The 25,414-nt window shown below is 57.9% G+C and overlaps 1 protein-coding gene across 6 annotated transcripts; it reads left to right on the forward strand.

The window, feature by feature from the left end:
* The first annotated feature begins 858 nt into the window (after positions 1-858).
* HRH2 (histamine receptor H2) lies at positions 859-25,030 on the forward strand. Of its 6 annotated transcripts, none has more exons than XR_509550.4 (4): positions 891-1,206; positions 9,863-11,537; positions 18,780-18,959; positions 22,328-25,030. XR_509550.4 is itself a non-coding variant. In XM_065555170.1 (4 exons), the coding sequence occupies exons 3-4, from the start codon at positions 10,432-10,434 to the stop codon at positions 22,515-22,517; spliced, it is 1,296 nt and encodes a 431-aa protein (XP_065411242.1). In that variant the 5' UTR covers positions 891-1,206; positions 6,564-6,761; positions 9,863-10,431; the 3' UTR covers positions 22,518-25,030. The 6 variants fall into 6 exon arrangements, 5 of the variants coding, with proteins under 5 accessions (XP_065411244.1, XP_065411242.1, XP_008172501.2 ...); XM_065555170.1 differs by lacking the exon at positions 18,780-18,959 and adding an exon at positions 6,564-6,761; XM_065555172.1 differs by lacking the exons at positions 891-1,206; positions 18,780-18,959 and adding an exon at positions 859-884.
* Positions 25,031-25,414: the final 384 nt, after the last annotated feature.

Below are 25,414 nucleotides of genomic sequence, written 5' to 3' on the forward strand. Positions count from 1 at the left end.
CACAGCTCATGCCGAGCCCAGGGTCGCTCTCTCTGCCTCACCAGCTCCCTGCATGCAAAACCCTACTAGTGGATGTGGCAGAGATGGGTCCCAGGGGTCTAGAGCTGGCCGAATGGTGCTCGGCCCAGCCTCTGCCTGGCCTTTGACAGAGGGGGCATACCAGAGGTGGTCGGAGTGCTCTGGGCTGCAGCTGTTCGCCGATGGGAGTCCACTGCAGCCCAAGCATGGGTTAGAGCAGCCCTGAGGCCTCTCTAACATGCTGAGGGCCAGGCAGGCACGAGGGGGAGCACATCGCTTAAAGCCACACACCCCTCTGGTTCCTGAGCTGAGCCGAGGAGCTGAGAACTGGCCCCGTTCTATGGGTGGCCCATGGGCTCTTTCACTTTGCAGGTCAGACTTTGTGATGTGATCTGTACAAAGACCCTGGCCAGTATATTCACGTTTCCTATATACCACAGGCCAGGCACCAGCATGTCTTAACACCCCCTGGCTTTATTTCAATGTGCTAAAGCCCAGCATGGGGGGCTTTGCAGGTGACACTTTTGTGTGAGATTAAGAGTCTATTTCTCCAGGAAACCTGAGTCAAGCTGCTAGGCCTGGTGAAAAGGCAGAGGAAGGATCAGGCAAAGGGGTTGCATTTGAGGATTACACACTAATCACCCTAACACTTTGCTGGCACATCACACACCTTTCTCCCCTGCACTGCCAACCCTAATGCCCCCTCCCCCATGGGTTCAGCACCACAGCTCCGCCCCCCGCCCTCTCCCGCTTGGACCCTAGGAGGAATTGCTTCAGCTCTCCGCAGTAGTAGGCTATTATCCTTCAGCCGGCCCAGAGGAGAGGTGACCCCGGGGAGAGCTGGCCGAGAGCCGCAGCTCAGCAGGGTACAAGGCGACAGGGGTCTCCGGGAGCTCTGGGCTTTGGCCGTAGCAGACCCAGCTCTCTTGCCCCGAGAGGGACCCCCCGCCCCGCGCTTGGAGATCGGCCGGCGAAGGGCGCTGCTGCTACTGGCGGAGGCTCCGCGATCCAGGCGCTCCGGCCGGCCCCTCTCCCCCATCACGTGGGCGGGGAAGGCGCCCGGCTCCCGGCGGCTCCCGGCGGAGCTGCGCTTAGTTCAAACCTGCCGCGGAGCAGCGAGCCCGGCGAGCTCCGCGCCCCGCTCCCCCGCACGCCGGCCAGCAGCGCCCCGGGTCCGCGGGCAGCCAGGTAGGGGGTCCGCGGTGCAGCGGGGGCGGGGCGCGGGTCCCGTTCGCCCCCCGAGCCCATCCCCGGAGGATCGGGGCCGCAGCGGGCAGGGGCCGGCCAAAGCCCCCGGCTCGGGGCGGGGGGAGAGCCCGGAGCCCGCCGCCGGGGAGGGAAGCGGGGACCCTGCACTCGCTCTGTCCCCTCGCCTGGAGAATCAACCCACCAGCCTGGCAGCCGCAACCCAACTTCTGACATCCCAGAGACGGGTACCGGGGCCTGGACCCCGCCGCGGGGCAGGGGCCTCACACCCCTGCCCCCCCTCCCCCGCACACGCCCCAAAGGGAGCGCCCCGAACTGCCCCTGGCAGGTTGTCATGGGGGGGCGGTGGCATCAACCCTGACTCTGGTTTAGGGCTGGGCTGAGATTTGCCCAGCAAGATTAACCCCCCGCCCCCGCTACGCCCCTCTGCGACCGGAGTCTCTCCACGGGTCACAGCAGCATTTCCCGACAAACCGATACTGCCCCGGGCAGAGGCGCCCTCCAAACAGTCGGCTCGACCGGGCGCTTGGCCGTGTTTTCAGCCCACGTCTTTGGGGTCCCCTGGCCACCTGCTGAGCCCCTCCCCCCAGCTGAGCCCCTCCTCCCCTAGAGCATTATGCCAAGGCCAGGGTGCCCCCAACACCCTCTGGGGAAAGAAACGTGGTGCCCACACCTTCTGCTAACCTCCCCAGGCCACTGCCAGGGGTCCCTGGGGGAAGGGAGCCCTCCAAGCCAGCAGCCCCTTCTGCTCCCCACGAAATGCACACAGGAACGGGGCAGCGTGGTGTTGCTGCTTTGCCGTGTTGTGATTGTCTGAGCACCCCGCCCTGCACTAGCCCTGGCTCCCTGCAGTGCCTCTGGGGGCCATGGGTGTGGCCCTGCCTTGGGGGCACAGAGCTTGCTGGGGGGAGGGGGTTGAGCTGGGGGGGGAGAGAGAGACTTGTGAGGGGATGTATTGCCGCTGTGCAGGTACTGGGGGGGTGGGGAGGAGATTCCAGTGTGTCCCAGATCATCTCCCCCCCCCAGCTCCCTCCTCAACCTCACTTGCCCCCCCTCATTTCCCCCAGATCACCAGGCAGCAACTGCACAGGTGGGGTGAGTGCCCCTGCAGAAGGGACATGGAGGGGAGTGAGCAGCGGGGAGCTGGGTTGTGGCGGGGCCGAGAGCTGCACAGTGTCCCTTGGGCGGGTGCAGGGAAGTTGTACTGAGGACTGATGGGGAGACACGGGCCAGCAGGGGAAGGGAGGGGAGCTGTCCCCTGACAAAGCCCCTCTGGCGGATTTCTGCCAGAAGGTCACTCTTCGGGGCAGCTGAGAGTGTGTGAAGCAGGGCTCAGAATGGAGATGACCGTGACATTGACCAGCAGCTGGAGAAAGTGGTTTCCACCCCAGCCGCATGAGATTTTGGTTTTGCTGACATCCTCTTTCAGATCCCTTCCTTGGCGTTGGTAAATTTAAGTCTTGTTCAGATTGAGAAGGACAAAGAGTTGGTCGGGAAGCTGGAAGCAGCACAGAAAGTCACCGCTCTGGGGTCAGTTCCGTCTTTAAGGCCAGCAGGGACTGTTGTGATTACCCGGTCTGAGCTCCCACAGAGCACGGGCCAGGGAACCTCACCCCCGGATGCCTGCCGCCAGCCCAGTCATTTCTGCCTGAGCTAGTGCCGGTCTATTGGAAAGAGAGTTATAGCCCTCCAGTGAGGGAGTAGCCACAGGACCCGCAGTTGTGCCCACGGTTAACGGCCCTTGCTTAAAAACGTGCAATTGACAAAGTGCAAAACCAAAGAGCGACCCGCAGGTCTCTGCCCCAGGGACGTACCATCCTCCCCGGAGGGGGCTATACATTGTGCTTGAAGTTTGATCCCCCCGTCCAATTCACCATTCCTGATCCGGCAACGGCTAACCGTTAGCCTGGCACGACAGAATGAGCTGGCGTGTTTGCCAAGCCCCTGCTGCTCTGAAGAGTTTTCCCTAAGGGAGCCTGCTGCACTCCCTCTCCACCTCCAAACCACGCAAATGTATTGTCCCCTTACTAACACTCGGGGGGGGGGGGGCGGTGGTTAGCTCCCAGTACTAAAAGAAAGGGGAAGGGTCCAGGGGAAATCAGGACCCTGAGACTGACCATCCCCAGGAACAATGGGGAGAGGCCAATGCTCTAGATCAGCCTGATTGACAGGGCAGGCAGCTAATCAGGGAGTCAGGAGGCCAGGGGGGGTCCCGTCCTCTGCATGAGCTGGAATTGCCTGGGTCAGACAGAGTGGGGCTGAGCTAAGGGGAGAGCAGGGGCCCGAGCTGAGCTAAGGCGGGCAGGGCTGTGCCGGCCAGAAAAGCAGCCCACAGAACAGACCTGCGCTGGGAGCAGAGCTGCAGCGACCAGAGCCGGAGGGGGCAGAGCAGCAGCCCAGGGAGCTGGAGGCAGAGCAGCAGCCGTGCTGGGGCTGGAGCCGTCCGGAGCCGGGTGCGGTGAGCAGCTGGGGAGAGGAGGGGGACCCCAGGCAGCAGGCCCAGCGCAGGGAGATGCCCCCAGCCAAGCGGCTCTGCAGGCCAGACTTGGAGGGGGATCGTAACCCTGACAGGGCGGGGGCGACGCTGGGAAGAAGGGTCCTGCCACCTAAAGCCTTAGGGCGTGTGGCCACTGCCCGAGCAAGTGACCGACCCGCAGCGTCCCTGCAGCACGGCCGGGGCCTGGGCCGGGACCTGGGACTTGTGAGGAACAGACTGTGAACTGCCCGGACGTCCCAGAGACGCTGGCTGTTTTCCCATTTTTTCCTTATTTTTTTTAATCGGTTGCTGTTTAATAAATTGTATTTGCTTAGAAGGGTATGGAATGATCAGTGGGTCAGGGAAGTGTCCAGTGCAGACAGAGCACCCCGGCATGGGGACACCCTAGCCCCTGCCCTAAGGGACCACGACCAGGTTGGGGGTCGAGCCCCCCAGGAATCCTGGGCTCAGCCTTGTCGGGGTTATGAGGAAGGGGAGCCAACGAGGTCAGGCAGGGCTCGGGGGGAAAGGGAGTGGGAGCGAGGACTCAGATGGTAGCGGGTAAGCCAGGAAAGTTCCCCACAATAGCAGGACCATCCCCCGCTTACACAAATAATACCTGACTTAGTGGCTTACGTGCATGTGTTGTAAGCAATTCACATTTGGCAGCCTCAGCCGCATTCTTTTCTCCTTGACCCTCCTTCCCCATAAAGCCGCCCTGTGTGCTCAGTGACTTGCCCTGGATCAAAGGGAGAGGCCTGGGGAACAGCTCCGGGGTGATCACGCAGCAGGGAGGGGTAGAGGCTGTCTCTGCTGTGCTGGCTTTCCTCTCTGGGGTTCACAGCTCCAAGCCCCTGCATCCTGCAAACACCCATGTCCCTGGAGGACGGCTCAAGCTGCCTGGTCTTTGCGGGGCCCTTTGACTTGAGGAGGTGCTGGCCCGGCGCTGGCAGTGCGGCTTCCCAGCTTCGAGCCAGGAGCTCAGTAGTTCTGGAGGGATGCAGAGGAAGGCGGAAATGAAAATATCCTTGGCCCAAACTCCGCCCAGGCCCCACCGCTTTCCTGGGGACACCAGCTGAATTCCAGGGTCTCCCTTTTCTTGTCTTCGGCTCTGTTTCCCAGTGTCGCTGGGATGGGACACAGCCGGGACCCCGCCCAGAGCGGAGACGCTCCCCATTGTTCTGCCAGGGAGCCCATCTCAGGAAATTGCCCTGTGGAAGAGATTAGGGGACCCGCTGCAGGTGTGGATGGAGCCTTCCCTTCCTCTGGCGCCTCTGTGCCGGGGCTGGGTCAATCCATGGCTTGGCAGTGCACAAGGCCAGTGAGTCCAGTGCCTTGCCACAGAGCAGCCCAGCTGCCCCTGCACACGCTGTGCCCCCCGGAGGCCCCCAGCAGTGTGCCTGGCAGAGGTGCTTTCTACCCCATCCCTACTGCGAGCACCAAGAGCCCTGAACTTTGCATGCTTAGCTGGCACGCTGGCCCTTTGCGGTTCTCATATAGCAGAGAGGACATTGGCTTCCCCTAGGTTAAGAGACCCAGCTCCTTCCTGGTGGCATTGTGAAATGCATTCTGCTCCCACTCTGATGCAGGAATGTAATTAACAAAGCAGGGGGAGACTCGCCTTCTCATTTGTAATCCTGAACTAACTAGCAAAGCACCAGAGATGAACCTGTTAAAAGATGCTAACAGCCAGGTCCGCAGCCCATCCATCCATCCACGGCGCTGCAGCTTTAGGGCGGGTGGAGCTGAAGTGTTGGCCTGGGAAGGAGGAGGTTACGCCGTGCCAGCCTAATCTAACCTCCCCAAGCCTGGGCTGGATTCCCCACGTTGCTGAACGAATTACAGGCCTCTTGGATATTCAGAGTCTAACCGTTCCTTGTCAATTGTCTTCATGGCACCGATGTAATGATGGCGCAGGGTTTGAACTCCGTCCCTTCAGCACCACCCTCTCCTGCTTGAGCTGAAGGAGTAATTCTGTTAGCAGCTAGCAGTAGTAGGGTGTTATCCTCTAGTGGATAATGGTGTGTGACACATGCACATGCTGATTCAGTGCATTACACTGAATTTGACTTATCCTGCCACTGCCAATTTGTTGTTGGTTGCAGGGAAAACAAGCCTTTCCCTTGGAAATACCTTTCAGTGGGAGCAAGCCGCCCTCCTCCTCCCACCAGTCAGCAAGTGGATTGTTATTAAGTGTTCTTTGCTTCCTGCCTTAAACTTACTGCATGCCGGTGCTATGCGCTGCTAAAAAGCTGCAGCATTCCAGCCCAGAGAAGGCTGCTTTTCAGTGGGAGCTGAAGTGGTCACCATCTATAGCTGTGTATCAACATCCGTAAAACTCTTGGGAGTGGCAGGTTCTGCAGAAGCTGCGATGATGAACATTGTTCACTCACCTTTACAGCTGCGGAAAAACGATCAGAGATGCTCTTCCCCCAGCCCAAGGGCTGAGGGCATTGCTGCCACGCCCCGGTGTGTCTCTGGGATGAAAGGACTAATCTGCGCCCCCAGGTTCGCTCGGTGCACTGCGCTCCCACTCGTGTGCCATGCGGGCCCATTCATCACGTTCTCGGACGTTCCACAGCTTCCCCACAGCCAGATCGTTCCCCTGGGGGGGACGGGGACCACTCGGAGCTGGGCCACGGGTGCAGCACACTCGCCCTGTGTACGCCCTAGCCCAGAGCTCGGTGCTTCGCCTCCATTTTTCCCTCATGCAGAACCAGGAAATCTGTGAATGATTTACTCATCTTATCTCTCAAACCCCGCCCTGTGCTTGGCTCTGGGATTTTTGATTTACTGCCAATGCTATAAAGCATCTCTATGAATCTTACATTTTAATCGGATCTGTTTTGTTTTTTCCTGGCAGAGAGAGTGAATTGGAGTCTGAAAATGTACCTGAATCATCTCCCTGATCTGGTGCATTTACACACCTGGAATTACTGCTCTTGCTTCATCTCTGCAGTAACTTTCCAAGGCTTCTCCGGTAGCTGGGGGTTCTGGTGCCAGGTCTTTGCGCTCTCTGCAGGTGCATGGATGGCAGAGAGCCTCCTCCCATTTGCACTAGGTAACTCTGTCGCTTCAGTGGAGTTACCCAGGCCTAGGCCTCTCAATCTGTCCGCAGGGGGAAGTCTCTCCAGGCCCCTGATCGTCTCCATGTGGAACACACACATCTGGGGAGAGAAGGAAGGAGGATGTATTGTCCTCTTCAAAGCCAGTCCGTCTGAAAGGGAAAGGGGGTCACTGCTCAATGTGTGAGATCACACGTTCACTTTCTCTTAAATCAGCGGCTCTCAAAAGGGGGTACCCAGGGGTCTTCCGGGGGTACATCAACTCAGCTAGAGATTGGTCTAGTTCTCCAACAGGCGACATACAAACCACTAGCAAAGTCAGGACAGAGTAAAATTTCATACAGACAATGACTTGTTTATCCTGCGCTGTATACACTGTCATGTAAGTACGATATTTATAGTCCAGTGGGTTTATTTTATTTTTATATGGTAAAATGAGAGTCAGCAAGTCTTCAATACTAGTGTGGCTGTGACACTTTTGTATTTTTATGTCTGATTCTGTAAGTGAGTAGTTTGTAAGTGAGGAGAAATTTGGGGATACACAAGACTAATCAGTCTCCTGAGAGGGGTACAGTCGTCTGGAAAGGTTGAGAGCCACTCTCTTAAATATTCAGTGATACAAACACTTTCCTGGGAGGGAAATAGATGAATCCTAGGGCTGGAAACTGGGAAGTCCTGAGTTCTAATCCTGATTCTGACTTCCTCTGTGGCCTTGGACAAATGAGAGCTGCTTCCTGCCTCAGTGCCTCAGTTTCCCCTTCCCGGAGGGGATAAATAATGCTGCTTGCCTGCCACTCAGGGGATTGCAAAGGTCCATTAACTCGAGTTTCAAAGTGCTTTGGAGACAAATCCCATGGTGATCAGCTGCCAAGCACTCTTTTGTGTTGTTGGAGTTTTAGTGTTATCTTTACCCTACCTATTTCTGCCCTACCAGTGAAGGACACTTCATTGTTTAGAGATTGTCAAGCCAGCCAGGCATAGACCCGTCCTACCGGCTTCCCCCAGGGGATAGCTCAGTGAGAGCAAGGTGGTTTTCCGTTTGACTGCATGAGCCAGCGTGGGGAAGACATTGCTTCCTTTTCATGGTAATGGTATTTCTGAGCTCAGACAGGACTCTTGAGTTATTTATAAAATAACCACATGCCTGCAGAAATGATCTTTCAGCCCAGTGTAATTCTCTTGTTTGCTTTTTAATCATAAAAGAGTTTCAGAAACTGTTTGGAAGAGACTTACTCATTTCACTGGCAGGTCTTCACTAGAGCACATCACAAAACCACATGACTCTCATTAAAAGAAGTTACAGTCGTCTCTAACGATGTGCCCCTATTGCAGCATTAACCTGATCGTAAGCTGTGGGGCTTGGTTCTGCTCTTGGTGTCACCGGTGATACACTGGTGTAACTTCATTGATTTCAATAGCCTGATTCACAGCTGTGTCACTCGGAGCACTATCCGGTCACACTTGGGGGGAGTTGAATGCGGTTGCTTAGGCTTTGCTCAAGAGAGATCCAGCTAGTGGGTGCTGCAAGCCGAGGTTGGGGAGGACTGGCAGAGGCAGTGTGGCCAACTCTTGCAATACCTGGTGTTTCTCTTAAGCCCCAGCTGCTGGAGTCATGGGCTGATGGGAGAATTTCAGCTTTCATTTTTAACTAAGGACATTTCTTGCCCTAGTGTTCTTGGAGGAAAGCTTGAAAACGTGACCCCTAAAGGCAGGAGGCAAACAAAAAGAACCCCCAGATTTAGCATTTTTAAGCCAACCTCATGATTTTTGCCGCTTCACTTATGGTCCCTGAACACTAGGAGTTTTCCGAGCTTCCCTGTCCTTTGCCGGGATGGTGCGTGGCACTGCCTAGCCGTGTCAGCTTTTCCATGCAATACAGTCACACGCACAACTGAAAAGAAGTACTTGGCTACCCCCACTGCAGGGAACGAAACCCTAATGTGCAGACTCTCCATGCAGCCAGGAGCCACCTTGCACTGCGTGAGTCCATTTGCCCAAGGTGAGTCTCAGGGGAAGAGTCACTTGATAGGGTTAATTAGGTTCACAGGAAATCCAATTTGTTTTTTAAGTTCACACTTATTAATCATACTGACTGAGCCCTGCGGGGAAGGGCAGAATCATTTCACTTGTTACAAAGGGAAGCGGATTGTTACTAGTGTGCACGGCGTGCTGGCAAGGCACAGGGAATAGTGCAAATAAAGAATGGAGGCGTCTCCCCCAAGGGACTTTATTGTTCCAATCCGGACAGACTAGTTGAGGGGCACGTGTAGGGCAGCAGGCGCTCCATCTGTGTGCCCGGGCAGCTGTAGGAGTCACTGTGGAAAGGCTCTGCTTGGAAGCAGTACTGGAGAGGGAGACTGCGCCAAGCATAAGCAATGGCACGAAGAATGCACAAATAGGCTACAGTTTCCTTCTCTGAGACGTGTCCTTGGGAGCGCGGGCACTGACGTGCCTGTCTCCTTCCCAGAAATGGCAGGTGCTCCTAGGTGCCAGCTCATGGCTTGGGGGAGTGCAGGGAAGCTACTGGGTGGTGATGGTTCAAAGAACCAGCCAGGGACAACATCCTGGCTTCTTAAGGATGAACTTCCTTGCTCAGAGCAAAGCGAGAGCGAAAAGGTCCGTTCTGCTGCCAGCCTGGACACCTGCCATTTAGTGCTCTGTGGGGCAGAGAGCAAGATCTGGGGTCTGGGTTCCAGCTGCAGGGCCCGAGTCTCCCCTGTCTTGCGCTGATTTGATACCAGGGCAGCTCCATTGACTTCAGATCATGGCAGCTGACAGCCGCATAAGTGAGCGCTGGCTCCCGCCCCCCCACTTCCCAAGCTGCTGGCAGCGGGCGGCGGGAGGTGCAGATTTGGTTTCTGGTCCGTCCCTTCCTTCCCAAGGGGATTGGGAAACGCCGCATTGATCCAAGTCCCCGAGAGGGACAGGCGAGCAGAGCAATCCCCTGGAGTTGGCTGCAGGGGCCTCGCTTGGCTCAGCCAGTGATGTTCCTGGGGTGCCTGGAACCCCCAAGAAGCCATTGCTGCTTTCTGCAGCAGACCCTCGGCCAGTCCCCGTTGCACTGGCTGCAGGCCTGATCCTTGCCCTTTCCTTCCAGGGTCCGAGCGGTGAATGGTGGCTGCAGCCCAGGGCCAGAGGCACGGACCAGCCGGAAGGAATGATGTAGCAGAATCTCCCTCCCTACCTTCCCCAGCCTGACCATGTGGACGGAGCCAGGCATGGTTGAGACCCTACGCAACTCAGCCCCTCTTAATTTCTCAGAGAGGAGGAGGAGAAGAGCGAGGAAGAGGGAGAGATTGAGACTGAAAGGCGGCTGCCAGAGAGGCGCCTGGCAGCTAACGTACTGATCCCCCTCTGGTGCCGATACATGGGAGTGATCTCTGGGCGTTATTTCTGCGTAGAGCCCACGTCCTCTCCTAGTTCTGGGTGCAGAGTCCCCGACTGGTTCCTGGCACCTTTACGGAGACAAAGAGCAAACAAGTGAACACAAATCTCTATGCCCAGGGTGCGGGTGCCCGAGTGCGAGGCTGGTTTGAGTAGGGCCCTGGGGACATTCGTTGTGGGCTCCAGCGGGACCCTCTATCCAAGTAGCTGCAGAGCTCGGACAGAGCTGGGCCATCATGGGGGCCCAGATGGGAGAGGACTGATTGCCCGCGTCTCCTTGCCATGGATCCATGTCCGAACGGCACAGCTGCTCCGAAAGGCATGGGCTGCAAACCACAGACGGTGCTAATTGGGATCGTGCTCACCGCACTCATTGTGGTCACTATCTGCGGCAACGTGGTTGTCTGCCTGGCCGTCTCCTTCAACCGCAAGCTCCGTAGCCTGACAAACTGCTTCATCGTCTCCTTGGCCATCACCGACCTGCTGCTTGGCCTCCTGGTGCTGCCCTTTTCCGCCATCTACGAGCTCACGCACGAGTGGCACTTCGGCCCCACCTTGTGCAACATCTACAGCAGCCTGGACGTCATGCTGTGCACGGCCTCCATCCTCAACCTCTTCATGATCAGCATAGACCGGTACTACGCCATCACAGCCCCGCTCCGCTACACCCAGCTGGTCACCCCTCTGCGGGTGGCCGTGGCCATGTTCGTCATATGGGTGGTCTCGCTGATGGTCTCCTTCCTGCCTATCCACCTGGGCTGGAACACCAATGGCACCGGCGTGCAGAACACGGGCTTGAACAACAGCCTGGAGTGCAAGCTGGCGGTCAACGCCGTGTATGGGCTGGTGGACGCCTTGCTCACCTTCTACCTTCCCTTGGTCATTATGTGCATCACGTACTACCGGATATTCCGAATAGCCAGGGAGCAAGCCAAGAGGATCAACCATGCCACCTGCTGCAAGGCCGTCAGCCCTGCGCTGCTCATTGTGAAAGAGCACAAGGCCACAGTGACGCTAGCAGCCGTGCTGGGGGCATTCATCATCTGCTGGTTCCCTTATTTCACAGTGTTCACTTACCGAGGGATGGTGGGGGACACGGTGGATGAGACGTCCCAGTCCATAGTTTTATGGCTGGGCTATGCCAACTCAGCCCTGAACCCCATCTTGTACGCTGCTCTGAACAGGGACTTCCGGACAGCCTACCAGCGCCTGTTCCACTGTCGAAGGGTGGGGCCCCTCTCCAGGACCACTCCCCTCACCCCCATACATCTGCCCCACTCCAGGGCGAGAGCCCGCAAGCAAACACGGAGCGTGCAGGAAGATAAGCCTCTGAGGATGCAGGTGTGGAAAGGGAAGGAGAACTCACTCACTCGAGAAGCCACGGAAAGGTAATGCTGCTCCCTCATGTTGGTTTGGTGGGGAGGTCCAGGATGGGGCGGGGGAGAGCAGGGACAGAGACATCACATGGCTTCGGCTTTATGTCCAAATTCGTTCTGGATTTAGGCTTGATTCTGCCAAAGGCACAGGACACGCACCCAGTGAGCTTGGATGCTATTGTAATATCTCTGGCCACCTAGGTTTTGCACAATATGGCCGAGGTAACAGCAGGGATAGAACTCACTTCCCCTTGCTCTGCTAGCACGTGAGTGACAAGAGAATAGTCCCTTTGTAGTGTGCAGTATAAGGCCATGGACACACAGTTGGGTAGTTCTGATTCCACCCACCAGAGGGCAGTGGTGATAGCCAGTTTGTTACAAGACCAAATGTGAAATGACCCCTTCAGTCCCTCTGCCCCTTCCCGTAAGCCTGTGAAGTTGGATAATAGGCTGAAGAAGACGGGGAGGATGGGGGCTAATAGGAACTAGCCCGGATTAGCTCAAGAGTCATGTTCAGCTCCAGTGGGGGGAACAGCTGGCTGCGTGTTCCCTTGCAGCCCTTTTGTCTGTTGCCACTGGTACATTTCAGCTCTTGTCATGCTCTGCATCTTAAAGCGGGAGCGGCAGCAGCATCTACCGCTGCGGTTAGAGCACGAACATTGGTCCCTCGAGCAGCGCAACGGGACAGAGGGAGAGTGTCTCTCCGGGGCAGAGACATCCTGCAGCATCTCCTTCAATTCTGGGACAAGGGTTGGGAGAGAATTGGGTTTTTCTACAGCACAGGGAGCCCCATGCGTTCTCCTGAGCTGCAACACTGGGAGCCCAGAGCACGGCCATCCGAGTCCCTACCCAGTAGGGCAAGGCTGAAGCTGGCATGTTCACAGCATGTGTATAAAGAAGTGAGCTCAAGCATAGCATAGCCTCGCGGGGAGGTTGCAATGTGACACTGCACCCGAGAACCCCAAAACAGAGAGCGAGGAAACAGGCTGCTCCCTAAACCAGAGAAGCACTACTCCCCCCACCTTGCTTTACGCTGCGTCTTTCCACCCTGGCTGTCTGCTGCTGGAATCGGGCTGCCCAGATCCCGTGCCTTTCTCAGAGCCCCCTGCCTGCAAGCAGGGCCAGGAGATCCCTCAGCCTTCCAGTGATACCACGTTCCAATGTACCCCAGCAGCCGATGCTAATAATACAAGAGGCAACCCTAGCACCTGCCAGCTAAGGTGCCCACCAGTAAAAATACCACTTGCACATTCCAATGCCGTCTGCTGGAGGGTCACGAGGCACTTTACTGACATTCTGAATGAGCCTCGCGGGGGCGGGAGGGGGAGGGGGAGGGTTATCCTCTGCATGTTCGGGTCTGGCCACCCTTCAAATGCTGCAGCAGCTGTAGTGCATCAGTGTAGACAGGAGCAGTTTCCCATGAGCTGCGTTAGCCACAAGCCCATCTGGTCGTAGCTACTAAACCCCAGTGCTCCAGCTGCAGGTTTCTGTTGCTGGCGAGTTCTGCTCTTGTTTCCGAGAAGAGTCAAGTCCACGCTAACTTAAGGCGGGGTGCATTGGCTTTTCTTTTGGTTCATATGCAAATGTGCATGCAAATTAGGCCATTCCTCAGCATCTCAGACTCAGCGCCCCGTCCCATACGCTGACCATCATCGCTTCCATATTGATCCGGACGAGCAGTGGAAGGGAGGGACCGAGGCAGCGGTGCCTAGAAAGTCCTACGGTTGCTGCAACCAGGAGGCTTGGGAGAGGCTAGGGCAGGTTACCGTGTGAGGCTTCACCAATGTGCTGGACTGAGCCACAGCTGGGAGCTCTGAACCAGGCCCTGCCAGCTCCCCTGTTCCCCAGAGCCCGGGGAGGAGAGTCTAAGGGATAGAGGGAGCGCCGAGCTTCCCACTCCCGTGAAAGAGAAAGAAAAAGGAAAGAACGCAGCTTGTTTTCCTTCCTCGCTGCGAGTGATTCCTGCTCCTTGCAGGCCTTTCAGCTGACCTCTGGGCTGCAGCCCAATAAGTGGCTCAGAAACGTTCCACCCAGCAGATAGCGTGTACTCCCCCTGCCACCTTTCCTGGGAGTGCCAACAAAGGGCCAATTCTTGCCCTTATCCTGGCTGACGCCGGTGCTGGAGAAGCAAGGGAGCAGGTTTCCTACCCCATGGCTGGAGAGTATCACCCGGGTGCCCTGCCCCAGCCTCTGCCGGGATTGGTGCTGCTCACCCGTGTCCCAGAGTGCCCCACACATGCCCTCAAGCACCCATTGAAGATACAAAAGGCTGGACCCAGCGTGGTAGCCTAGCAAAGAGACCCCAGAGGAGTAGCTGGTCCAAGCATCCGCTCCTCATTGCCGAGAGCCCCAGGGTCTACTGCACGGGCTGTGATTGTAGGACATCCCCTTCCCACCGCCAGGCTCAGCCCAGGGAGTCTGTGCTCTCCTCTGGTCCCAGTTATCCCGGCTCTTGCCAGGGCTCCAGAGAGAGGCTACAGCGAGCTCAACCTTTAGACGTCCGGAGGAGGGATCTGCACTGGGTCTCCATTGCTACATAGTCAAAGTGCTGCAGCCTGACCTGCTTTCCAGGGCTGGATCTGGGGAGTGCCGGTTCTGAAAGGCCTTCCTCCCCCGAGCGTGCCCAAAGAGAGCTGGGAGAAGAAACTCTGCCCCCAGGCAAGGAGCACTCTGTTTATTTGCCATAGCTTCGTGATTTTAATTCGCTCGTTAATTGTAACTTTGATCGGTACTTCTCCCTGGTACCGTTTGGGCAGAGCCCTCTGCAGTGCTGAGAACAGGAGAGGGAAGGCAGGGCAGAGACCCACTGACATCGCAGCCAGGGGGAAGGGAGGTCCTCTTCCACCTGCAGCTGGCTACTGGGAAGTCGCCTCCGAGGAGGAGCTGGAGGAGAAGGGTCAAGGCTCGCTCATTTCCATGGCCTTTTGAAAGCAATGGGAGCAGCCAACTCCCATTTCCCCTGCTCCTGCCTGTCTCCTTCGCAGATACCGGATCCCAGCCACCCTCTGTCTGGCCTAGGGTGACCAGATGTCCCAATTTTATAGGGACAGTCCCGATATTTGGGGCTTTTTCTTATCCCCCCCCCCCCCACACACACACACACACACACACCCTGTCCCGATTTTTCACACTTGATGTCTGGTCACCCTAGTCTGGCCTAGTGGCCTTGCTCTGGGCCGTGGAGGCAGGCCTGGCTGGGTCCCTCTGCATTCACGGCTCTCCATTGACAGCGATATTGACAGCGAGCGAGAGCGGGTGAAAGAGGGGGAGCTATTCAGCATCTCTCAACCCTTCATTCCAGGGTAGATCTCACCACAAAGGGAACTAGGGTTTGAAGCTTTTCCGTTGCTGAATTCTCTTGGAGCAGGATCGGGAGGAGTTTTCACTGCTGCTCGGGTAGCCGGGAGGTTTGGATGCCAGGACGCTGGCTGGGCTGGATGGCTACAAACCGATCTGAAAAGGGATCCGGACTGGAAAATTCTGGCCACATTTTCTTTTGAAAATGAAGGGACCAGGTTTAACACACAGAGCGAGCGAGGAGCACACTCGTTTCAATTACACGTGCTTTCCCCTAGCCAGCATTTGGCCGGAGCGTGATGGGAACAAGCCCCAGTTGTAGGCAGAAGCGCAGCAAAGGGATTGCTAAAAGAAAAGGGGCTGGGATGCCAGTAATCCCAATTTTCCAGCCAAAAGGGGAGGGCGGGGATGAAGAAACCCAAGTGAGCTCCGCTCTCCCCATGACGTGAGAGGGGCAAGGGCGCACTTCTCAGGCAATTGTACTAGGCTAGGAAAAGCTCCTGCCAGTTGGGAGCAGATTGGTTCTGGAGCTGCCAGAGAGGCGGGGGATGGATAGTGCTGGTTTATTTGCCCAGGGAGCTGCTGTGGAGGACGTAGGAATAGCCTGACTGGCTCTGAGGCCTGAGCTCAGCGCCTTGGTAAACGTCAGTGAGACAACAGTAGGCCCAGGCTTCCTGCAGAGCGATGCAAAGGCTGGGGGTGAGCTCGGCTCCAGCCGGGTCACGGTGCTGTAGTTATTCATTATTATTGTTTTGTGTATGACCAGAGCATCTTGAGGGGCCCCAGGGAGATCACAGCCCCGAGGTGCCAGGCTCTGGGCAGACAGGTCCTGCCCTGAAGAGTTGGACAAAGCATCATTAGCCCCATTGTACAGATGGGGAAGTGAGGCACAGGGCAATTCAGTGATTCACCAGGAGAGTCAGGGACTGAGCCGAGGGCCCCTGAGTCCCCATCTAGCCCCCTTACAGACTCTCCCCGATGTACCATATTCTGGCCTGCGTCTTCTCAAGTCCATCTCCGGGTTATCCGAGGGCCCCACGAGAGAGAGGAAAAGTGTCACCATGAAAGCACCCGCTTGAAACTGACAAAGCAGCACTGGGGCCACCCGCCATCCCAGGGAGAGCACAGAGCCCGTTTGAAATGCACCATCAACCGGAAACAGTCTGCTGCCAGGGGAGTGAAATGGTGCGATCGGTGTGAAACCACAAGGGAGGAGCTGAACCCAGAGTCACCCTGCAGCTCGCTGCACTGGAGAGCCCTAGTCACGCTGGGTTTTCTCTTTCCCCCACCCCAGGAGGGGTTCCCTGGAGCCCCACTCCCCCAGCCAGGGGCCCCCACTGCCCCTTCCTGACAAAGAGCCTGCCCCCGGCTGCCTGGCTCTCTGGCAGAGGGAAGAATGGACAGGGAGGGGCTGGTTCTCCCCACCTGTAGCAGGAGCAGCAGGCCCCATCCCTGGCAGTACCCCAGTGGGGAAGGGGGTGAGCTCAGGAGCAGGGCTGGAGCCTCCGGAGCCCCCGTGCAGCTGCTCATGAACTGGCCAGAGAGGTGCGCTCGGCACCGCACTGCAGGACCCCCCGTCTCTCGCCAGGGTGCGCGAAGCTCAGGGGCTCCAGGCTCCATCTCACATCCCCCACCGCGGGGCCGGGCAGGACTGAGGCACTGGTTTGGCACATGCTAAGGTGGCAGGGCAGACAGGCTAGAGGCAGCCCCCGCAAGGCCCTGACCGGGATCCCCCCCAGCTTCCCAGGTGGTGGGGGGCTGTCTGCAGAGCTAGGGCCAATGGGCTGGGATTTCTCAGCACGGTCTCTCGCAGCAGGGCGTGGCCTCCTCCCTCAGTGCGGTCCCATCTCTAGCAGGCCTGGGGGGCTAAGTGGGGTGAACCGAGGATCAAAAGAAAACCCAGCAGTAGGCTGGCAAATTGCACCAAATGCCACTAATAATAACAGTGAGCACGGGAGCCCCAAGGAGCCGTGGTCTCTTAGGAGGACGCTGGAGAGAGAGCCAGTTATTAGCTGCCTTGGTGCCCCATTCGAAGGGCATGTGGGTCCTTCTGTCCTAGAGCTGGGAGCCTCCTTCTTCCCAAGGGAGGGAATTCTGTGGAGACAGACAGGAACCAGACCAGAGCTGGGGGCAGAGCGGGGCTGGGTGGTGTTCCCTCCCCACCCCCCATGGGGGCTGGCTGGGGCCCCACCATACCCCCCTCAGAGGATGCACCCCACAGTTTGGAGACCACTGGTCTAAATAGATGTAACTCTGCTGACTTCAGTGGCATAGATAAATTCAAGAACTAGATACATTCCTGGAGGACAGGTCCATGGATGGCTATTAGCCAGGCTGGCAGGGATGGTGCCCTAGCCTCTGTTTGCCAGAAGATGGGAATGGGCGACGGGGGATGGATCACTGGATGATTACCTGGTTCTGTTCATTCCCTCTGGGGCACCTGGCATTGGCCACTGTCGGTAGACAGGATACTGGGCTAGATGGAGCTTTGGTCTGACCCAGTCTGGCCGCGCTTATGTTCTTAGCTTGGGTGCCGCAGAGAGCAGAGTGCGGTGTTAGCAACGGGGCCACTTTCCCCTGATCTTAGAGCCGCAGCTGGTCTGTTCTAACTGGGACCGGACTGAGGAGCTCATCGTCCTAGTTATCTGAACACTGAAATACAGAAAACAGGCTCGGTCCAAAGCTGAATTAGAAACTAGATGGTTTCATTTTGCCCTGCCCATAGCGCGCTCCCCTGCAGTCTGCTGGATTCTTTGTCACAGCCGAGCATTAGCAGGAGAGACCAACATCCGTGATATTCTGTTAAACTCAGAACCTCCCTGGATAGCAGAGACCCCTTTTCCCCAGGGGTCAGCCCCCCACAGCTCCCAGTCTGGCACCTAAGTAAGGGGCCAGGTTTTCAAAGGAGCTCAGCTGATTGGCGCTGCTAGGGCTGAGTTCTTTGTGTTCAGTGAAGTGCCCGAGCGGGATCGGCTCTCTGGAAAATCAGTCTCAATTGTGCGTGCTGGGCACTGCTGGAAATCCGGCCCATTATCCTCCGGTAGGGCAGAGCTAGAGACTGGATCCGCAAATACTGCCAATGTTCTCCGACAACGATGTCGTTCAAGAGGATGCCACCTCCTGGGAGAGGGAGTTCAAACCTGGCCGCTCCATCTGCAAACAGAGAGAAAAGGGGGTGACACACATCATTAGAATCCTGGGGAGATTTCCAGGGGAAGAGCTGGAAAAGATTGGGGCTGGCTAGAGAGGAGTTAACTAAAAGGGGGGACGGCTCAGATATGGAAAGTGATGAATGGGACAGAGGAGGGACCTCCCCCTCCCCCCTCTCAAAACCCTGGGGAAAGGCAAGGGAGCTCGTTTAAAACGGATCAGAGGAAACACTGCTCTGTTTGCACAGCTCAGAATTCTCTTGGAACTCACGGCCACTAGAGTCCAGCGAGACAGAAGCTTAGCCGCTTCGGACAAGGACTGGACGTTTCTGTCACTCGTGGGACGTCCCCAGTGATCTTAGCGAGGTTAGAAATGTATAAAAGGTTTGACTGTCAACCCGGAACAGAGAGAGGCTAGGTAGCAAACGCCACCTTCTCACACCCGCCAACACACAGGCAGTCCCCTGCTCCCTCCCTGCGGCAGGCCAGGCCAGGCCAGCATGTTCAGGGGCACTCGGGAGTCGTGGGAAGAGAAATGCTCCTTCCCTGGGGAAATAACCACATTACCGGCCACAAATGGGGCTGGTTTGAGTTGCCCAGCGGTCACTGTCATCCTGGTTCCTCTCCAGCCTGCTCCGCTCTCTCCCGGCGCCAGGTGATACAAACCAGAACGCCGGGGGCACTGCCGGGTCTGGTGCAGCGGAGACACGTGAGAGTAACAGGCAGCAGCCCGGAGCCTCAGCGGAACAGAGTGTCACCGAGTGACTGAGTGATTTTTATTTTTTGTCTTTAATTTAATCCTCTCCAGCTCTGGAGTTTTTCCCTGAGTCTTGGCCAGCCCGCTGCAGTAGGCTCCACTCTGGGACGCGCGCTCTCAGCCTTTGATTCCTGGCTGCCCTCCTCCAAAAGCCAACGAGGACAAACGTTAGAAGGTCCCAGTTAGATTTGCCACTGGGGGAAGCCTAAAGGCAGAGGTGGGGGCCACTGGGTGAGTACCTGGACAGCGATGCGCAGTGTGGGAGCTTGGGAAGGGCGAACGCTCTCTCCCATGTGCTTTCGGTTGCATTTCCTACCTTCCCCCCACCGCCCCAGCAGACCCCACTGCGCTGCGTGCGAGGGGCTAGTCGAGCCAGGCTCAGCCCCAGGCGTAAGAGAGCAGGAGAGGAAATCCCACGAGAGAGAGAGGCGCTAAGCCATGTTGAGTCTGGGGCTGGCGGGCTCGGCCTCTGCATATGAGAGCACAGGTCCCTTCCTCCCGGAGTTCTGTTCCTGGCACGTCTTGGCGGACGGGTTAGTGTAGATCGGCACCGGGTGGAACTGATTGACAGACCCGATGAATGAGTTTCACATACTTCCATCTCGCGGTAACAGGCCTGGAGCGGATCTGTTTGCAAACAACGCCAGGGCGCAGCTGTCCCTCTCAGCCACTGACAAACCTGTAACTCCCGCCTGCGCTGGACGAGTCTTCAGCCATTTCCAGCAGGTTGATTACTTTCCGCTGACTTTCCAATTGGCCGGCACCAAGCTAGTCTGCCTCATTTCCTGGGCTAACCCCAGTGGAAACCGATAATGTGAACTGGCGCCGTCTACCCCAGAGGTGGCTGCATTAGGAAATCACATTGCTGGAGCACTTGGGATGATTGCCTTTGTCCAAGCCCATTTCAGCTGCATAAAGATACCAAAAGCTCTGGTGTAATTGTTTTAGGAACAGCGCCAGCGCAGCGGGCTTGCTGCTGCAGTGTGCCATTGTTAGCCCTTCTCCCGTGCTCCCCTGCCGTAGGGTGAGGGGTTTACAGCGGGCCCCTGCGGTTCTGTGTGTGACGATGCCTCTAAACTCCACGGAAAGCGGGTCTGAGTCACACATGGAAAAGTAGACATTTGCAGCAGGAGACTTTATTTACCCTCCAGTGGAAAAGCTGGGCAGCGCTTAGGCAGCTACGGTCACAGTCACCTCTGCCGCTGGCCCGCACATCCCACCTGCTGGTACTGCGGCCTCTGCTTTATTGACTGTGTGGCAGGGCAAACATCGGGGTCACCTGTCTGCTGAGAGCTAGATACAGTTGTTCTGCTGGCTCCACACCGGGCTCTGGTAACCTTGGACATGGTCACACTGGGCCGGGGGACGGGCTCCCTCCCTGTGCTCGCAAGCCGAGCAGGCCGGGAACGTGCAGCGCCCGAGGCTCTTCGGGCTTTGGCGCCAGGCCCACTAGTCAGCAGGGCGCCGGGGGAATCAGGGAACCGCTGCTGGAGGTGCGGGGACGGTGAGCTGAGCGTCGCTTTAGCATGCACAGCTGTGTCACAGTGCTGCAAATCACCAAGCCCGTGCTGAGGTCTCTGCTCAGCCCCTCCAGCCGATTCCCACCTCCGTCAGGAGAGGGGCACTCTGCTGACCGCGGGAAAGCTCTCATGCCTGGAGAGGGAGGACAGCGTTGAGGGCTCTGGGAGCAGCAGGAGCGAGGGAGTCACCGGCAGCCCAGTAGTGCAGGAGACGTCTCGGGCAGGAAGCCGATTCCAGCTCTGCGGTTTCTGCCTGTGGGCTTTGCTGGCTCTTACCCAAAATAAATTTCCAGCAATTTTCTGCCCCTCTTTCATTGCTGGCTTCCTCCTTGCCAGCCTTCCGGTCTCTCTTTCCCTTCCCGGTGCAGCCTGGCAGACGCATGGTAGAGGACATTGGCACTAGCTGCAGGAGACATTCCCCAAAGTGTCCAGCCTGGGAGGAGGAGAGTATTGATCATGGCCTGAGTGGGTGGAACAAATCCGCTCCGTCTCTCCCCCCAGTCTGTGCTCTAGTGCAAAGCACAGGCTGCAAAGGGGAAGGGGGGTATTTGGCATCTCTCTAAGGCCTTTGGAGGGAGGATAGCGCTGAAAGGATCATAAATTATCACCCTTTTACAGAGAGGAAACCGAGGCACGGAGCAGTTAAGTGACTTTTCTCAAGGCCATACACTGAATCAATGGCAGAGCTAGGACGAGGGCCCATCCTTGGCTCTTACCGCTAGGTGACACTACCCCTGCTGACCTGCTCAGTGCAATGTGGCGCACAGCTGGGAAATGCAGAGGCAAAGCAGGTGGAATCCTCTCCCTGACAAAGCCCCAGGCCAAATGCTGCCAGGGAGGTGATTGCACAGTCCTGGGCCACGGGGGGAACCGCAGGGCGTAATATGCTCAGCCCCGAGGCTGGGTCTCCCTGAGCATCCCCCTCCTAGCCCGTAAGTGCACATTCCGATCTGCTCTTTGAAACATTCGAGACTCAATTCCCAGTAGATTTCTCCCGGCAGTACGTGGAAAGCAGATGAGCCACTGAACGTTGGCTGGTTTCTACTTTCCCCCTCCCTGTAGCAAGTGCCTGCTGTCCCAGGTCTGACTTCTGGGGGTGGGGCCAGACTACCAGCCGTCCCTCCGGAGACCTGGACCCGACATGACTGCATCACGCTGAAAGGCAGGAGATCTTAGACCTGAGAGTGAGCAGATCTGAGCTCCTCACTTGGCCACAGATTTCCTCTCCGAGCCGCGTGGGCAGTGAAGGGAAGTGCCAGCGTGCACTCACACCAATCTCAAACCTGCCTTGGGCATAACCCTGGCTGGAGCTCAGCTAGCAGGAATCTCTGTGAAACACACCTGACACACTCAGCTGTGAGGAACTTCCAGGTTGCGTATTTGATTCCAGCCAGGTATTCACCGGGGGTTGTTTGGAAACCTCCATCACCCAGTCAGGGAACAGAAACAGCACCCTGTGACGGCCCATTGCTAGCCAACCCAGGGCAAACATTGGCGTTCAAATACGGAATCTGCACCCCGCACCCTTTGCACGGGATGTGTAGAGCTGGAAAGTCCCGGCTCATTTAGAACGACGGAGGCCATGGGTCTGCGTCGCGGACAGAAAAAGAAGCAAAGTTCAGTCAATCCGTAATTCCTGGCGCAGTGGCCAGGTGATGGTACCAGGTCACTCCCACACCTTCCGGGGGGGGTGGAAATGCAATGGCATCGCTCTTCCCTCCTTGAACTGTGCTACTGACAGGTTTCCCAGCCTGGGTCCCCCTCTGCTCCTGTGGGAATAGCCAGGGAGGTCGGCTAGTCTCATAAGGGGGTCATAACCCCTGGTCCCTGCGGCTGGCCCATGGCTTTGGATGGGAGGGTGAAGCTGCCAGTCGCTATCACACAGGCTGGGCTCAGAACTTGCCCTTGGCTTTTCCTGCACTCGCTGCCCTTTCCCCAAGGTTTCCTGCAGCCTCCCCTTCAATTTGGGCCCAGGAAAGGGGCTCTGGGAATGGGGGCAGTTGGGGGAGGTAAAACTAAACACCGCCCGTAGCACGTGTCAGGCAGCTCTAGTGAGATCCACCCTTGTTCCCTCCCCAGGAGTCCCGCCCCATCATCTGGCTCCTCGTCCTCCTCCACCATCCTGTCCTGCTGGAGAGGCCTCTGGCTGGCCAAGTTCCTTCCCAAGAGGGACATGTGGATCCCAGCGTGTGAGGAGCCAGAGACAGAGCTGAAGAAGAGGGTGAAGCCCCCAGCACCCCCTAGGGCCATTTACTGTGTCTTCTCCTGAGCCAGGATGGATGGACCAGGGGAGTGCTGAATGCCATCAATACCGGACAATACTTGCTCAGGACCCAGAGACCCAGCCGAGCCCCACGTCCAGCATCTCCACGGGCAGAGCACTTTGGGGGGTGTTTGCAAACCCAGGAACATGGATCTGTAACATAATCCACCGTTCTGTGTGGGCGTGACCCTGTGTGGGCACGGCTGTGGGTGTGCACATGGGTGTATGTATGTACGCACCCCTGTGTGGGCACGGCTGTGGGTGTGCACATGGGTGTATGTATGTATGGGCACAGCTGTGGGTGTGCGAATGGGTGTATGTATGTACGCACCCCTGTGTGGGCACGGCTGTGGGTGTGCACATGGGTGTATGTATGTATGGGCACGGCTGTGGGTGTGCACATGGGTGTATGTATGTACGCACCCCTGTGTGGGCACGGCTGTGGGTATGTATGCGATTGTGCATGGCTCTGGGCTCACGTACAAACCCGCCTGTGCACTAGAGTGCAGGTGGAAGGAAGGGCTCACGCCCACCTCCTCCCCACACAGCCTGGATCGTCTGATCCCTGGTTCTTGATCCCACTCCAGGTGTGGGGCAGAGAGGCAAGAGAGGAGGGGAAGAGAGACCCTACCCCCTTTGCATGTGCCGCAGCAAAGCGGGCTCTGGGGGCCGGCACGGGCTCTCCCTGCCCACACCAGTGCATTGTCCCTGTCTCCCGATGTCTCTGTTAATTCCCCTTGTCTAATACAAATGTCCCTTTTTCCCAAGCACTCTACACATCTGCACGTATTCCAGGTCTCCCCACGGCCTAACCCACTGGTGTCCTGGCTTCACACATCCAGCCAAGGGGCTGGGCCGGGTCAGCCTCCAGCGAGGATCGACCCACAGCAGGAGTGTGGGTCGGAGGAGAAGGCAGAGGCATGACTGAGAGGCTCAGGAAGGGGGTCCCAGAGCAGAAGGTCTGGAGATGGATGGAGTGAGGGGGGCTGGTGGTAACTGTGTCCTGGGGAGACCCGGCTTCTCCCGCTCCCTTTCCGCACCCCGGCCTGAGTCTAGAACGAGCCAGGTGGCCAGTGCTTGTCTCCCAGGCTGCATGCCCCGTGAGCTGGGAGGGGTCAGTGCCCGCGCCTGCTCAAAGGGCAGGGAAGTGGTGGGCGATTACACGGGACAGTTCACCACACCAGGGCCGTGTGCCTGGCAAAGAGCCACTATTTACCAAGGGGTCAGTCGAGCGCAGCGTCCCGCTCTATCAAATGCAGCTAGGGGCCCCAGGCTACACGGCTGAGGTGTCGGCTCGTGCTCTCCTTGGCTTTCTTCGCTCGGCCAGGGCCATCCGGTGTTTAGACCCTGGGTACACGCTGTGCTGGAGAAAGCGGCTGTTTGTTGTTTATGGCTCTAATCCCCACAGGTGGCCAGTGCACAGGGACCTGCCAGCCGACCTGCATTGCAGAAGCAGGGCAGCTGTGCGGCAATCTCACTTCCCAGGCCGGGCGGTCTGCGGAGCCGCCTTGGCTGTTGTGCCACCGCAGGATACTGGGTTCGCCACCCCCACCCCCATCTCATGCTGGCCGGGCGCCCGGTCTCCAAGCCAGGCCCAGCAATGACGGCCTTGCATTTGACTCCCAGACGAGCCGCTCTGGGGGCTGGACGAGGGAAGGCCTGGGGCAGGGCACTGCCAGCCGTGCTGGGCGTGGTGAAGGGGCACTGCTACACCTCCTTAGAAAGAGGGGAAGGGCTGGGCTCAGGGGGCTGGGGGAGTGATTGACAGCTGTCACTCTGATGTGCCTGATCAGGAAAGGTCAGTATATAGATATGGGTGGGGACAAATTAAATTATTTACATCTGGGGAAACAAGCCTCTCCCCAGAACGGCGCCCCTGCCCCTTGCTCTCTGCCTCTCCTTCTCCCCACCCGACCCCCTCTCCCGGCTAGGGCGGCTAGGTCAGCCTGTGAGCGCACGGGGGCAGGGACCGTGTTGGGTCAGTTCAATGAGATGTTGTGAGCCGGATACCCGGTGCGGAAGAGAGGGAGCACCATGTGCTACCGAGGCATCGACGCGTCTACATGGCGCGCTCGGGCCGTGCCAACCCTCCTCCCCGGCTGAGGAGGTTTTCCAGCTCGGTGCCAGGGTGAGGTGCATCCTGAAGGGCTCCTAGCGCGAAGCCCGGCCCTGCTGAGACGATGGGGACTGGCTGGGGGACCCAGCGAAGAGCCAGGGCCTCAACTTGGTCTACAGGGTACAATGCCTCCCCCTTTGCGCCCTACCTGTGTGAGCCCCAGGGGGCTGCAGTGTGTGGGTGTGCGTGTGGGTGTGTGTGTGTGTGTGTGTGTGTGTGTGTGCGCGTGTGGGTGTGTGTCAGGCATTTCCTGTGGGCCAGCGTTAGTCCCTGCATCTGCCCTAAGGCCGGCCCTGCATGGCGACACGCCTCAGGCTGCAGACCCAGCGTGAGGGGAAGCCCCTGGGCGCTACCTCTCAGCACCAGGTCAGGAATGAATAAAGCTGACCCCTCCTGTCCTGCGGCGAGTGCTGATGTCCGATCCTTCCCCTGCGGGGCCGCGGGGGCTCCTGGCCCCGGCTCTCAGGCGAGCCTCAGGCAGGTGGGGTTGTTAGAGAGAAGAGGGGATGGTGCAGCCCCCTGCCTGGCTGTAGCATTGGCCATTCCCACCCTGGGTCTTTGCCTTTCCCGCCTGCTTTCTTGAAATGCTCCCGGTGGGTGCCCGGGAAATGGGCTCCGGGCGCAGTGTCTCTTGCGATGAGCCAATGGCTGGGAGGAGGCTGTTTGTCAGACCAGGGCTCCCAGGGCATTTGTCAGTCACTGGGCTGCTCTCCCCTGCAGAGACGGGTGGGCCCCTGACCCAGTCTGTGGCAGAACAGGGATGGCACAGCCCAAGCCGGGTCCAATG

This window comes from Chrysemys picta, chromosome 8, assembly GCF_011386835.1.
Source record: "Chrysemys picta bellii isolate R12L10 chromosome 8, ASM1138683v2, whole genome shotgun sequence".
NCBI lineage: Eukaryota > Metazoa > Chordata > Testudines > Emydidae > Chrysemys > Chrysemys picta.